Below are 13,686 nucleotides of genomic sequence, written 5' to 3'. Positions count from 1 at the left end.
ATTATTAGGCTACTGAAAAAGCTGCTATTATAGCATAATATACTGGAACCCTGACACTGTCAGCAGGCGGCATATTCTTGGGTTTTAATAATAAAGTCAGAGATTGTGATCATTTATTTTGCTCACATTGCTGTTTGTCTTTGGTTACGGACAGCGAGAACTAATCATATTTCCTCTAGTAATTTCCTCCTTTCTTTACTGTCTTTTTTTTTGTTTTTTTTTGCAGGCAAAGACAAATTTGGCTGATGCTGCCAAGCCGGGTGTGAAGCCAGCAGCACAGCCTGCTAAAGCACCACAGGGTCCTACAACGGCGATAGGTGAGTAAACCATCTTTCCTAAGATCCGTCATTCTTTCCACAGTCCCTGCCTGTGTTGCTAAATAACGGAGGTGGTGAGAAGAATATGTATTTATATACACCACTGCATGGACAGCAAGGTGGCGTGGGGATTTACGCCCTTCTGAAGATCACCTGCAGATGGTTCATGGGGTTCAGCAGAGAAATGGGACATGAGCTTCTTAGGGGCACTGCAGCCTCACAGCTCTGTCCCAGGGGTCCCGGGTTTAGTTCCAGACTTCTGGTTCTGTCTGCGTGGAGTTTGCAAGCTCTCCCCCTCTCCCCCTGTTTTGCGTGGGATTTCATCAGATGTTTCTGAGATTTATGGGTAACTTTTAATTGGCTACTAATGGCCTGAATCTGTAATTAGCTCACTGTCACTGTGGTTGAACACCCAGCCCCCCCTGCCCATGAGGAAGATGGCTGGTCCCCTGTATCCAGAAAGAAAGAGAGGTGCAGGGGTGTCCAGTCTTGGTCCTGGAGGGCCTGTGTGTCTGTGGGTTTTCATTCCAGCTGGTTACAGATTTAACTTGGCCAATTATACAGCTTCTCCTGGGGCATCTTGAAAGTGACCTTGAGTACCTGCAGACACAGTCTCTGCGGGACCTGGATGGGGCAGCCCTGCACTTGAAGAAATGTCTCTCGCTCCTACACCCACCTGGTAGGGTAGGAGGCTACACACTCAGTCATTACTGCATTCCCTTTTCAGATACAAATATTTCTATGGAGATGAATGGGGCTGTGCAACCTTTTGATTTATTTAGTGTGTCATTTACTGCATTTAGAATAATAGCTTTACTTCAGATTATACATGCTGTCAGTTTTTTTTACCTTCTAAGGAGAGGAAAACTCCTAGTCGTAATATAAGAGCTGAGGACACAGAAAAGATGTCACGCCCCACAGTCTTCCTCACAAACACCATTACATTCCTACCACCATTCCTAGCTGAACCCATCGCATTCTCACAGGCACCAGATTCCACAGAGTCTCACTCCTGGACCGATTATCCAACCACGTCCCTCTCCCTCACGCACCAAACCATGCTCACTCCTTTAGAGTTCTCTAGTGCGTGTTTTTGTCTCATTGCGTTTCCCTTTTTCGATCTCGTGTCTTGGATTTCGCCTTTCGGATTGTCTTCTCGGTTTGTCTCGGATCTATCTGGTTAGCGGATCTCTAGCTTCTGCTATCGACCTTGCTTCTGGATTACGATCTTGGATTGTTTGCCTCTGCATCCCGCAGAATTCACAGCTACGCACAGGATCCCTGGAAAACTCCCTGCCGGTTCCCTGACAAAAGAATTACAGTCAGGTATCTTTAGAAAGCATTTGCAGTGTTTGTATAGGATGCCATTACCAGAACAATTCATTCTGTGCTTGACAGCAGAGGTAAAGAAAAAGGATTTCCTAAACAATTGTCCTTGTCATCCTTTTAAAATTGGGGGATTATCCAAAAGATAGCTTTGAAAACAGCAAACTGCAAATATGGCACAAAAAGAAAATCAACCAATAAGAGCAACTCTTTTAAACAAGATAATAGAATTACTGTTTTTATGTCTTCAGGGAAGTTTATCCACTATAGTACCATTTAAATTGAAATTAATTCCACATTGATAGCTTAACCGTTGAGTAAATCTTATAATCTCCTGGTTGATCTGACTGTTGGAGGATGATCATAATTATACTGCCATGCAACACTGTAGCGCTGTCATGGTATATTTTCTTAGCGCAGGATCCGCCAGCATGCCAGCTCAGAAATCATTTCAAACACTGGGTTGCAAGAACCGATGTTCTCAGTGGGTTAATATCGGTGCTATTGTTGTATCTCAGTAAACCTTGGAGAGCTCAGTGCATCACACGCGGGAGTTTCTAAACTGCAGGGGGCTGCATTTTTTAATCCAAGCCTATTGGAGGAGAAGGCGTCAAGAGAGGGTTAACGATGTATCTGCAGTTCGCTCTGGTTGGGACCTTTCGCGGCGCGGAGGCAGAAGGCTGCCAGGGGCTCCTGTTTCCCCCCTGAACACCAGAGGGGAAGAAAGCTTGATTATCTGACCTGCCCACGGAGAGCGGCGGCTGTGACACCGGCTGTGATTTGGGCTTTTCCTTCAGGTGCTAAAGCCGCCCCCAGGCCCGGAGGGGCAGGAGGGGCCGCAGCAGGGCAGGCTGCTGCTGACGGGGAGAGCGTCTTTTCCAAAATCCTACCGGGAGGGGCAGCGGAGCAGGCTGGCAAACTGGGAGAAGGTACCGTGTGCTTGTTTTGACAGGGGCCTCTGTGACCGCTGTGAACCAAGCGAGCTGCTTTCATCAGGGGACCCTGTTTCTATTGGTAGGAATAATCCGGGAATTCTCATCTGCATCTCGGTGCTGGGCTGTAGGGGAACAGTTTTGTTCATAGAAGCGGATTGCTTAAGCAAGGCATGAAATGGACGTTGAAATGAATCCAAAAGCTTACACAGCCAAAGTCATTTCTTGTTTCAGTTTTGGGTAATGGAGCCGACTGATGGCATGCATACTCATGGAGCAAAGAGACGGCAGGAAACTCGTGCCTCACAGATGCAGTGTTGCTTTGCTCTTCCCTTCTTAAATATTTGTTTCCTTGGTTTAAACAGCTGTGTCGGCTTTCGGCAAGAAATTTACTTCATTCTGGTGAGCAGCGAAGTAGAGGGTAAGTAGCTCTCACTTTTATTAAGACGAGTGATTTCTCATTTTGCGAGAGACATAAGGCAAAGAGGTGGACAAAAAAATCCTTTTGCCAGATACAAGCAAATTAGTCACACAAAGGAAGCCTAATATAAATTGCTGTTTTCAATTGCCTTATCTGTCTGTTGACTGCACTATTATTTTGTCAATCATTTTTTTGTGAACAAATTATAATCTGTGTTTTCCCTCTTGGCTAACTGCTTGATAAGACCTCTTGTTCAGGGGTTGTACAGTAATGATCTCTCCAAGGTCTCTATCCACCTGACACGTTTTCCAGGTACGTTTTATCTTCACAATGTGTGTCTGAGCAGTGCTGGACATTTTATGAGAAGGCGCGTCGTGTTTATTTGAAACCCCAAGGCGAGTTCAAAGTGAACACATCAAACAGTCAACACATTTATGAGGTTTCATGAATTTAGCTGTGACATAAAATGGTTTGTGCCTTTCATAAACCTTTTGATTTTTTTCTTTTCAGCAGTTTTTAAATTTATTTTAACTAAGTGTTGTTTGAAAACCCTTGATCGGCATGAGTGTGAAGAATGCTTTGCTTCTGCTTTTCAGGGCTCCTGGAGTAGAAACGACGAAGAAAGAGTGAGGCTTTGTACTTGAAAAACCTATGAACACCCCCCTCGTGTAATTTATTGACAAGAGAGAATTGTGGACCTCTGAGTGCAGCAGTGAGTACAACTGTATTTCAACAGCTCAGTGGAAATTGCTTTGGCCTGAAGAGAAAGATCGTATGGATGACAAAAACAGAAAACGTGTTTGAGAGGCTACTTTGTATTGGTGGACCAGTAGGGGGTTCTCTTCTTTTTGGACCAGAATTTCTCCCACAGTAATATCTTGGTGTGGTGACTGAGGGATATTATATTGCAGAGGCACCAGCTTCCGGATCAGACATTAAACTGTTCTCTGACTATTAGGTATCCCCTGACTATGGTAAAGAGAGCAGGGATATTCTGCCTGTGCTCCCATTTCTCATCCAGATCAGCTATGTTCTAGGGCTTCTGGTGCAGGAAATGGGTAATTTCCTTGAAGGGCAGTGAGCTGCGGTCCTTTGGGAAGAAGAGTGCTATAGAAATGCATACACACCACTGCTGTTTTGCAGAATGTTCAAAATTTGATGCATGCCTAATTTAATTGTCTAAGTGTTGTAGCAGTTCTTCAGCCATGGTGATATGAAGGAAAAATAAATTGTTTAATCCCTGATCTCAGAGACTAGGTGCCTAATCTATGGTCTCAGCAGAGAAAGCTGAGCTTCTTTACACAAAGGCTTGTGGGAGTCTGGAATGAGCTCCCCAGCCATGTTGTTCAAGCCAATACCTTGTCTTCTTTCAAGACATGATTAGGATGAAATCCTTGGTTCAGAATTGTTCTAGCAACCAAACAAGCTAGGTGAGCCAAAATGGCCTCTTCTCATTTGTAACATTTCCCTTTTGTTCTTATATGTTTCCTTATATGAGATTTTGCTTTCAAGCAACTTCCATTATTCGGATCCATTGCGCGGAAGCAATGGGGAAAAAGCATTGTAATGTAGTAATTATAAGAGAAGCAGGTTCATAAGTACAGTACATTCTGAGGTTTACATGTTTTGCACATTCACCCTGCAGTCTAAAACAGATGTGTCTTCTCTGTGTCCCCCGATCACAGCACATGGCAGGCACATCAGGCAATTATTTGCCCATGCTTGAATCCAGCATCAGGATTGATGTTGAAGTAGATTGTTAGGGATAAGTGTCGAGCAACATTAAACTTCAGCCTTCTGGAGGAGAAGGAGAAGGTGTTCATCCACTGTAGTGCAGCAGTGTGCCAGCCGACGGCCACTGACCGCTGTGTGCCATCCTGTGGCAGGAGGAGGAGAGCTGTTGCTACAATGCAGATGGAAACCTCCAAAGAATCTGTAGAAAAAAAAATGAAAGGAAAGCAGGTCCAAATGTAAATCATTACTGTTTTGGAATGCTTGTAATAATGAAAACCAAAATAGCAATATTTGTTATATACAGTATCAGACCACATCACAACCTCAGCTTGAGACGTCCTCAGTAGAAGAATGGAATGGAATGGGGTGCAGAAAATATTCCAAGGCCATTCTTGTTGCTGGCCTGATATTTGGTGGGGGTCCCTCCTCACTCTGTGACCAGTGAGTGTAAGTGTATAAAAAGCCAGGCTGACCTCAGTGATTTCTGCACTGCTCTTTGCTTCACCCAGGCATCCAGGATTGGGATCATGGGTACCTGGCAAGCACTGGAGGTCCTAAGCGTGCACACATGATGGAGGAGAGACTGTTATTGCTTCCTCAGGCAGGAGGTAAGAGGGTGGGGAGCAGGGATATTTCTGCATCTGCATCGCAAAGACTTTGCAGCTTCCAGTTTACAGGCCGAAAGCCTGGAGGGGAGAATGGATGCTCCAGCCAAAACCACTCCTCCCAGTTGCTACCTAGTGTTTGAAGAGCAACACGAAAGATTATTACCACTGTGCTCGTCTCTGTGGGAGAAAGGTCTGCAGTCACAGAACATGCTAAACGTTTATTTTTTAATGACAGGGATTTAGAATCACTTAGAAATGATAAAATGTTAGATTCACATGTTGTCACTGTAAAAAGGCGTCGTCCTTCGGATGAGCCGTAAAACTGAGGTCCTGACTCTCTGTGGTCGTTAAAAATTCCCAGGGCGTTTCTCGTCCTGGCAAAATTTCCCGTTGGCCCTTACCTATCAGGGCCTCCTAATAATCCCTGTCTCTGAACTGGCTTCATCACTCCTCCCCACTGATCGCTGGTGTGTGGTGAGCGTTCTGGCGCACTATGGCTGCCGTCGCATCATCCAGGTGGGGCTGCACACTGGTGGTGGTGGAGGGGATCCCCATTACCTGTAAAGCGCTTTGAGTGGAGTGTCCAGAAAAGTTCTATATCAGAGTAAGCAGTTATTATTATTATTATTATGATATTTTCATAGCATGTTCCATCTGCAGAAATCACTAAAATCCTATATATTGTAGTATTTTATTAATTTTATTTGAATTGCGACAAACTGCTTGTTTTCCCCTTCTTTTCAGCCTTGCCCTTGAGCTCAGTAAACACGAGAACATGGAGCATTTCAATCTGAATCTCAGTGCGAACCTTGGGTTCTGACAGGGCACGAGGCGAAGCTCATTTCTGCTTCATCTCAGTATTTTGTTGCCTGTTCGGTCTCTTAAAAATATAGATTTTTGATACAGTTCCAGGGTCACGTAACACCGTGGGGAAAGAAGAAGCATCATTAAATGAGGCAGTTTCACCTATCTCCCCCCCCCCCTACTGTTTGCAGGAAGTAGACTATTGATCTCCTGGTCACCTATGTGACGCGCTGTGAAACGAAATAGCAGGGAATCAATTTTGAGAAACAAATTTAGCCATTTTCAGAGGAGGTTGTCACAGTAAGGGATGTGCAATAGCTTCAATAGGCATGTTAAAATAAAGAGGCCTAAAAGACAGATTTAAATACAGACAAGAATCTCATGCTGCTCAAAGTTGCATTGACTTGCATATAATTTATGATTGTAGGTCTTGGGCTAGATAGAACTGGTAATTATTTGCCATTGGTTGATCCCTGTGTTAGCCAAATTCACAGACACATGTCTTCAGTCAGTGTTGCATCTTTATTGACCAGAAGAACGCTGGATGTTAAAGAATCTGTAATTAAAGTGGTCATTTTTTTCCTTCATGAGATTGACCGCACCGAGAAGGAAGACATTTGCAAAAGGGATATTTTTAATATCCTCCCAGAATGTCAGCTGCAATCTTTTGTTAGTCCCACTGTGAAATTAGGAGCAAGCAGAAGTTAAATCCACGTTGAAAACAGTTTGGTTTGTGGGTTCTTCATTGAATGAAGATGTGCATGCATTCAAATAAAATGAAGCCGTCCACCTCACAGGTTAGGAAAACAGTTTATGTGTTTGTTTCTAAATAAAATGTAGGGGAAAGCTTCAGGCCTGTGAAGATTAAGTAACTGGAATAACTGTTCTACAGCAAGGGGATTAAAACTGTTTTATAATGCTTAGACTTCAGAGAATCTGCAGTGAAAGCCCACAAAGATAACTAAGGCGGTAAGGTTGTGTAGCCCTGCTGTGAAGTAAATAGACATAGTTTAAGAGACACAACGGGGTGTTTAATTATGTGATTATACTTCTATAATGAGACCAATGCAGAAGGATATTGATGTAATGCTTTAATATATATATGCTGCTTGCACGATGTGAGAGGAAAACGACTGTAGCTCTATCTTCATGAAAAAAAAAACTTCCATTCCGCATAAATTCTGAAATAACGGGAAGAGGTTAAAGCCAGACAACCTAATAGCTGTAGCTAATCAAACAAAATTGCGGCTAAAGTCCCTGTGATTTTCATGTTCCTGCTCTAGGAACGTCTATCCCCACTGGACTCTGTCTAATACACTGATATTGGCTGCCGGTTAATTGCACATCAGCAGCTGTGGATGGGATCAGTTTACAAAAAAGGCCCATTAAAAACAGTTATATAATCCCCTAATTAATTCTGCTTCAATGAAGCGATCCAATTTAAGTAAAATAATACAATAGGTGAATGACACATTTATTTTAATTTCAGATTATATTATTACAATTTAGTGCATCCAGTGTAAGCACTTTGCTATGATCTTCTTTTTTTCCCAGTTATTTCTTTTTAAGTTTCTACTACCCCACGGGGAAAGAAAAGTACTGCCTTCCCATTCAAAATATATTAAATTCTTTTTTTTTCGCATAAAAGAAATTTGATTTCGGCATCGTGAATATGACAAACCACAGACATTACCACTTATTCTTCAAGCAGAGCATTTTCTGTTAAAAGAACTAGCATCCTTTGGTCAAGGTGGGGTAATTGCAATAAATGTAAATGATGAAAAATGATAAAAAATCAAAATGACTGACTCTGTGAGTTTGTAAGACAGTTCTGCCTCCTGTAGTGTTGTGATCGGATGAAGAGATAATGAATAGTCATAATGTATACAGTATGTGACTATGGATTTGCTTTAGTGCTTGTTTTGGCAGCAGTGTGCTTGCTTTAGTAGCATATACTGTACTTAAATTGAAACGATACAGATTAGATGGGCATGGCCTCTACACAAGGATGACATGCAAGTTTGTTAGGGCTGTGGGAGTCTGGAAGCTCGCTACCCAGGCACGCTTTTGAGGCTCATACCCTGGCTTCTTTCAGGAAGTGGCTGGACGATATTCTTGGATCAGTTATCCACCAGCTATCAATGGACTGAATGGCCTCCTTTTTGTTTGCAACCATTCTTGTTGTTTTTTTTTTCCATAAATACAAGATGTCCTTCTCAACAGGCCTTTTAAAATACTGAAGTAAACAACAGATACTGTACCTCTCTGGTTAACAGCTAGAAATGGATGGCCACTAGTGAAACACGTGATCAGCACAAGGATTGTGCTACCTATACAGAGAGAATCCCAGATTCTTATCACGGAATTCCAAAATGCAAGAGATGCATTTCCATGTAGATTGTAGATTGTTACAACCTATGCATTTATACCCACCAGAGACCGATATTGCAAGAGATCTAATTGAGGGCAAAAAGAAAATTAATTTTATTGGAATAATACGATAAAACTGAAAGCATTTGCAGATTTTCAAAGCTTACCTGGGCTGAGATTCCACTTGTGTTTGTTATCATTGTTTGTGTTACAAGGACATCGGTCACAAGTTTAGTAGATGCTGCTCATTCATTAGGCTGTTTAAAGGTGGTCGTGTTGCCCAGCTGTAGCTACTCATGCAAGCTGTCCTCTTTCAAGGTTAAAGCCAGTGGAGCAGGGATAGAAAGTACTGTGGCTGGGGGGTATCCTGTTTCAGGGACAATTAAAGGTGATGGGAGATCCTCACCTGGGAGATGGGGTTAATATGCCAATTTGATACTATTGTCTTTGCATGCTTGAAAAACTTTTCCAGCTGAGTGGTATAATGTGGTTAAAAAAAATACTGTGGAACTGTTCTTTTACAACATCGTGTTAAAATCACTTTAAGTGTGAAATCCTGAAGCACAGAAGCAAGCACACATTATCTGAAATGATCTAGATTCATGCTGGAGTCCCTTTCACTGGGTCTGACGTAAACACATCGAGACTGGCGTGAACACATCGATGAAACTGCTCTTTTTCAAGAATGGAGGTCTCTCCGGGGTCAGCGAAATGCTCCAGGTGTAGCTCTGTAAAGGAAACGAATGATGGTGTCCTCTAAGGCAGTGCCATGGAGCGCATTTCTGGCTTGCCAGCACTGTAAGCACTCCTTGGTTAAGATTTTGCACAACAGTCAGAAAGTAAGTAGGTAACTACTGTATATATTTACATATACACCACATGAAATATAGTACTTGGCATTGCTCTGTACATTCTGTAGTTCTGGAGTAAGGGGTTTTATATGAATGTTAGTAAATTTAATATGCCTCTAAATCAAGAGAAGTTGTTGAAATGCTCTAATTAAGACAATATTCAGTCCACATAGACTCATTAAGAGCTGAATGGGAATGAAAACCTGGAACCTCACAGACTCCATTAAGACACTCTTCTCTGCCCTTAGACACGTTAGAACCGGCATACTCAGATCCTTTAAATAATGTTTGTCCTCCTTAATTCTGCAATCCTGTAACCGCCCTCTTGCCCTTGAGCAGCTGGAAGATCAGTAACACTTGCTGGTCTAACAGTGTAAAGATACAGTATGCCATATATATGATATATGATATACAGTATGATACAATATATGGTTTTCGATAGATATCAGACTGAAGCAGACGGTTTACAGTAGTATTTGCTTGCTGCGGTCAGTGACACGGATTGCGAGTCACTTGAAAAGCACCGAATTCCGCAGTATGTTTTAACATTTTAAGATGGAGTGTGAAGAGATTGGTTTTGGTTGGAATGACTCGTTTCTGTCTCCGGTCATTCCTCTTGGTGCCATGTCAGTGACTCGAGGTTTTGCGAAGCTTGTGTGAGTCTGTGGTACTGTAGCAGTGTGGATGTTGGCCTGTCCACCTCCGGGAAGCCAGGCTCTGGAAAGACGTTCCATTTGCTCCCAGTACCAAATTCAGCAGGTTGGAAAAGGCTAACGACACCTCTAAGGTACGCACAGGGTGCTTTGAGCTGCAGTGACCACACCTGCGATTTCAAAACGAGTTGTCTTCACTAGGATTTTGCAGCACGTTATCTGTGCAGTCCCAGGGGAAACACAGAAATGTGCAAGGCCAAAGAGCTATAAAGCAAAAAATCCTCTTTTGTCAGCAAAGTCCCTGTGACTGCCTTCCACCCCAGTGCTTTTATTTATGAACGTCCTGTTGAATTACCAAGGCATACATGCAAATTGATTCAAGCACCGCGCACGCACACCCACACAGTCCATTACATTATCACCCCTCCTACCATTCCCACCAAGTTAATTTGCCATGTTTGAAAGCCGGGAGAGTGTAAAAAGCTGAACCTCACCGTGAGACAGAGAGAAAAATTGCATATTATTAAAAATCAATGACTTTAAGCAATACTTTTACCTGCGGCTTAGTGGAATAGAGCTTTTTAGCAACAATGATCTCATGGGGATAGAAGCTTTAGCTTTGCTTTTAAACCCTTTAACTTGTTTTCAGCGTAGAGGTAAAAAAAAAACACTCGGCATTCTAGTGAACAGTGATCGTCTAGAAGTGATTATATAACACGAGTAGTTGTGGTCGTTGCCGTGATTTATTTTACACCTCTGCCCCCTAGTGGTCACGTTTTAACAAGCGTAAGTCCCGGGGTGCCGGTGTTTCCCCCCATTCTTGACTGTGCATCTTGAAAAAAAAACCTTCTGAAAGACGATGTTTAAGATCCGCCTGCTTTGTCACATACGCAAAAGCAGAGAATGAGGTTAGAAACGCCAGAATTCATGTTTATTTTTTTTAAATGTTAAATGTTAAATGTCCTGAGAAGATGAGCAAATACTGTAAGTGTACTGTACGTGCGGAACAAAACACTGGTGGCAAATGTATTTTAGCTTGTAATGACCGGACCGAGGCTGACTCGCGTCCTGCTGCTGGCCCCTGACAACAGCAAGATTCCCACAAGCACCCAGGTTTCGCTTAAACCTTCAGTCCTTCAATCAGACTCCCGATCTCGTTCCCAATCACACTAATCACCTCTCTGTTCAAGTCTGTTAAGGGTGCCGAGTCCCCCATCCATTCCGTCCATCCGAGATGAGACCGCCACTTACTCCTGTCAGGGGATGTGGCAACCTGGAATTTATCCACAGGGCGCAAAGCAAGAGTGCATCCTGGTGAGGACACCAGTTCTTCGCAGGACACACACAGGGACGGTTTAGAGACGCCAGTTAATCTATACAGCATGTCTCTGGGAGACAGTTGGGAGATGGAAGGAAATGAGAGCTTTTAAAAAACGTTTTGATTTGACACTGATTTTACCCCCATGTTGTGACAGCTAATATATCATGTGTCGCTTGTGATCGCCGGCATTACTTAACCAAACATTTCTGACTTCTGTGTGCTTCCAATTTGCAAAATCTTACTAGGGTGATCGGACTTTCAGCCGATGACGAATCGCGCTCAGAATTAGCACGGACAGCACCTGGCTGTAAAACCGCGAAATCTGTCAGCTCTCGGATGGAAGGGGTTTGGCTTTAACTGCAGGGTGACGCTGCAGTAAATTTCTGTGTCGGTTTGTGTTGAGCTGGGTGGCTGTGACACGCTGGCAGCAGGCGATCAGACTGCCATTGAGCAGGTTCAGCCCAGAGGGGACAGCCCCACCACAAACAAGACCCTTCCTGCAGCCCGTGGCAGGAATCTTTTGCATTTGTTTCATGTCTCACTGCAGGCACAGGAAAGGAAAATACAGTAAAAACCATAAAAGCAGCAGCAGCCTCTCCGTGAGATTTAGGTGTTGGATGTGTAAAAGGGTGCAACAGGTATAAAAATGCAGACTTCCAGTGGACAATGACATCTGCCTTCACAGACTAGGAACTGGGCCAGTCTTTCAGGTTGATTCAAAAATACCCCACAGCTACGCATAATGGAACCAGATAAAGGAAATAAGATATTGAAGAAGGCTTCACAGACGAAACGTTGTGTTTTTCTCTCTTCTCTTTTCGGTATGGAGTAAGCCTATTACTTGTTCCTTTGCAGATATTGAAATAGACTGTAATAACGTACAGTAGTTTAATAGACGGTCAGATTAAGACGGGGAGCGGGGAGTTTGCAAAGCATAGTGGGTCAATCTCTGGACTCATAAGCAATGGTTGAGGGTTCAAGATCCCATTGCACTACTGACAATACAGAGAGCAGGGTGAGCTATGGTCCAGTAAGGCACTGCTCTAGTATGGACTCAGATTTGGTCACTCAAGTCTTTAATTAATACTCACAGTCAAATAATAATGAAGAATGAGTTAAATCATATTAGATTTCTTTCAGTTTTTTAATTCAGCTTTTAAAGGACTTTCATCATCTGGGCTGAAAGACTAGATTGCCGATCTGCTCTGTCTGAAGTCAATTTGATTTGACCGGCGAAACCAAAGATAGTGTTTTTTTTCTCAGAATGGGCTTTGAGAGAAGAACTTCTCGACTCGATTCTCAACCTTAGCCAGCACCGAGTGTGAGATGTGACAAGCTTTTCTTCAGTGGCCTGCTACTGGTTGGAGTGTAGCTTGCTTTGGTAAGTCTAACACAGCTATCAGTGAAAAGTATGTGACAGTTCTGACAAAAACACACATACAGTACACATATATTACATATATTAAAGAATATAATGAAATACAGAGTACTGCAAATCAGTGTGCTGTAAAGGTGAAATTTGAATACTGTAGGTCTTCCAGGTGTACTTTGGTAAAGAATTAGTTAAGTGCATTTTTGATTTTCAAAATACAGAAGAAGATGGGAGCCCACTTTGTGGAAAGCACATTTTTCTGGGTGTTTAACCATGTACAAAAAAACACATAGTACAGTAGGGTCTCGATATTTGTGAGCAGGGAACTGTTTCAAATAGCCACATTCACATGTAATGAAGTTTACCCCTACGCCTTTGCCCAATGTACTAGACTATATGATATGTACTGTATGGTTATAAGATATAAGTAACCCTCCCTTATATGATAATTAGAGTGCCAATGCTTTGGCTGCATTGACTTTAAGTAAATTAAAAACAACATTAACCAGCTAAAAAAAACAATAGTAATCACGGACATAATAGTAAAAGTAATCAGCTAAAATATACATGAACCCTCCTCTGCATCCAGAGGATGCCTGCACTTTCTCCGCCTTCGGGATTAGCACCATCCCACAGTAATGAAACGGGCAATAAAACTGTCAGAGAGCCTGCAAAGTCTTCTGCAGCCTGTCCTTCCCCACGCTGCTGACACAGAACCTGGAGCGTTCGCTAAGATAAGATAAGATCACTTTATTGGCCATGTACAGTTTCTTGTATTAGGAATTTGTCTTTTCGCATACCCCAGCTTGCTCTCCATGAGACACACAGACACGGAGAGAGAAGCTGGGCGTCAGAGCGCAGGGTCAGCCAGTTGTACAGCGGCCCTGGAGGAGCTGGGGTTAAGGGCCTTGCTCAGGGGCCCAATGGAGTAGGACTCTCCTGCTGGCTGTGGGATTTGAACCAGCAACCTTCCAGCC

The 13,686-nt window shown here is 43.0% G+C and overlaps 1 protein-coding gene and 1 non-coding gene across 2 annotated transcripts in view; both read left to right on the top strand.

Annotated features, from left to right (window-relative positions):
• Positions 1-13,686, top strand: part of bsna (bassoon presynaptic cytomatrix protein a) — a 167,088-nt gene that overhangs the window by 145,231 nt on the left and 8,171 nt on the right. The window contains exons 8-13 of the mRNA XM_088637003.1: positions 227-317; positions 2,441-2,572; positions 2,941-2,996; positions 3,593-3,708; positions 5,240-5,338; positions 12,601-12,718. Of these exons, the coding sequence (XP_088493129.1) occupies positions 227-317; positions 2,441-2,572; positions 2,941-2,981 (264 nt within the window). The 3' untranslated portion in view covers positions 2,982-2,996; positions 3,593-3,708; positions 5,240-5,338; positions 12,601-12,718. The remainder of the gene's footprint in view (positions 1-226; positions 318-2,440; positions 2,573-2,940; positions 2,997-3,592; positions 3,709-5,239; positions 5,339-12,600; positions 12,719-13,686) is intronic.
• On the top strand, positions 8,076-8,185 carry LOC148662155 (U6 spliceosomal RNA). Its single transcript, XR_015939935.1, has one exon. It is a non-coding gene; the product is annotated as a U6 spliceosomal RNA (small nuclear RNA).

Source organism: Lepisosteus platostomus, chromosome 6, assembly GCF_059453375.1.
Source record: "Lepisosteus platostomus isolate fLepPlt1 chromosome 6, fLepPlt1.hap1, whole genome shotgun sequence".
NCBI classification, from domain to species: Eukaryota; Metazoa; Chordata; class Actinopteri; order Semionotiformes; family Lepisosteidae; genus Lepisosteus; species Lepisosteus platostomus.
Note: the sequence above shows the minus strand (reverse complement) of the source record. Positions and strands in the feature narration are given on the sequence as shown.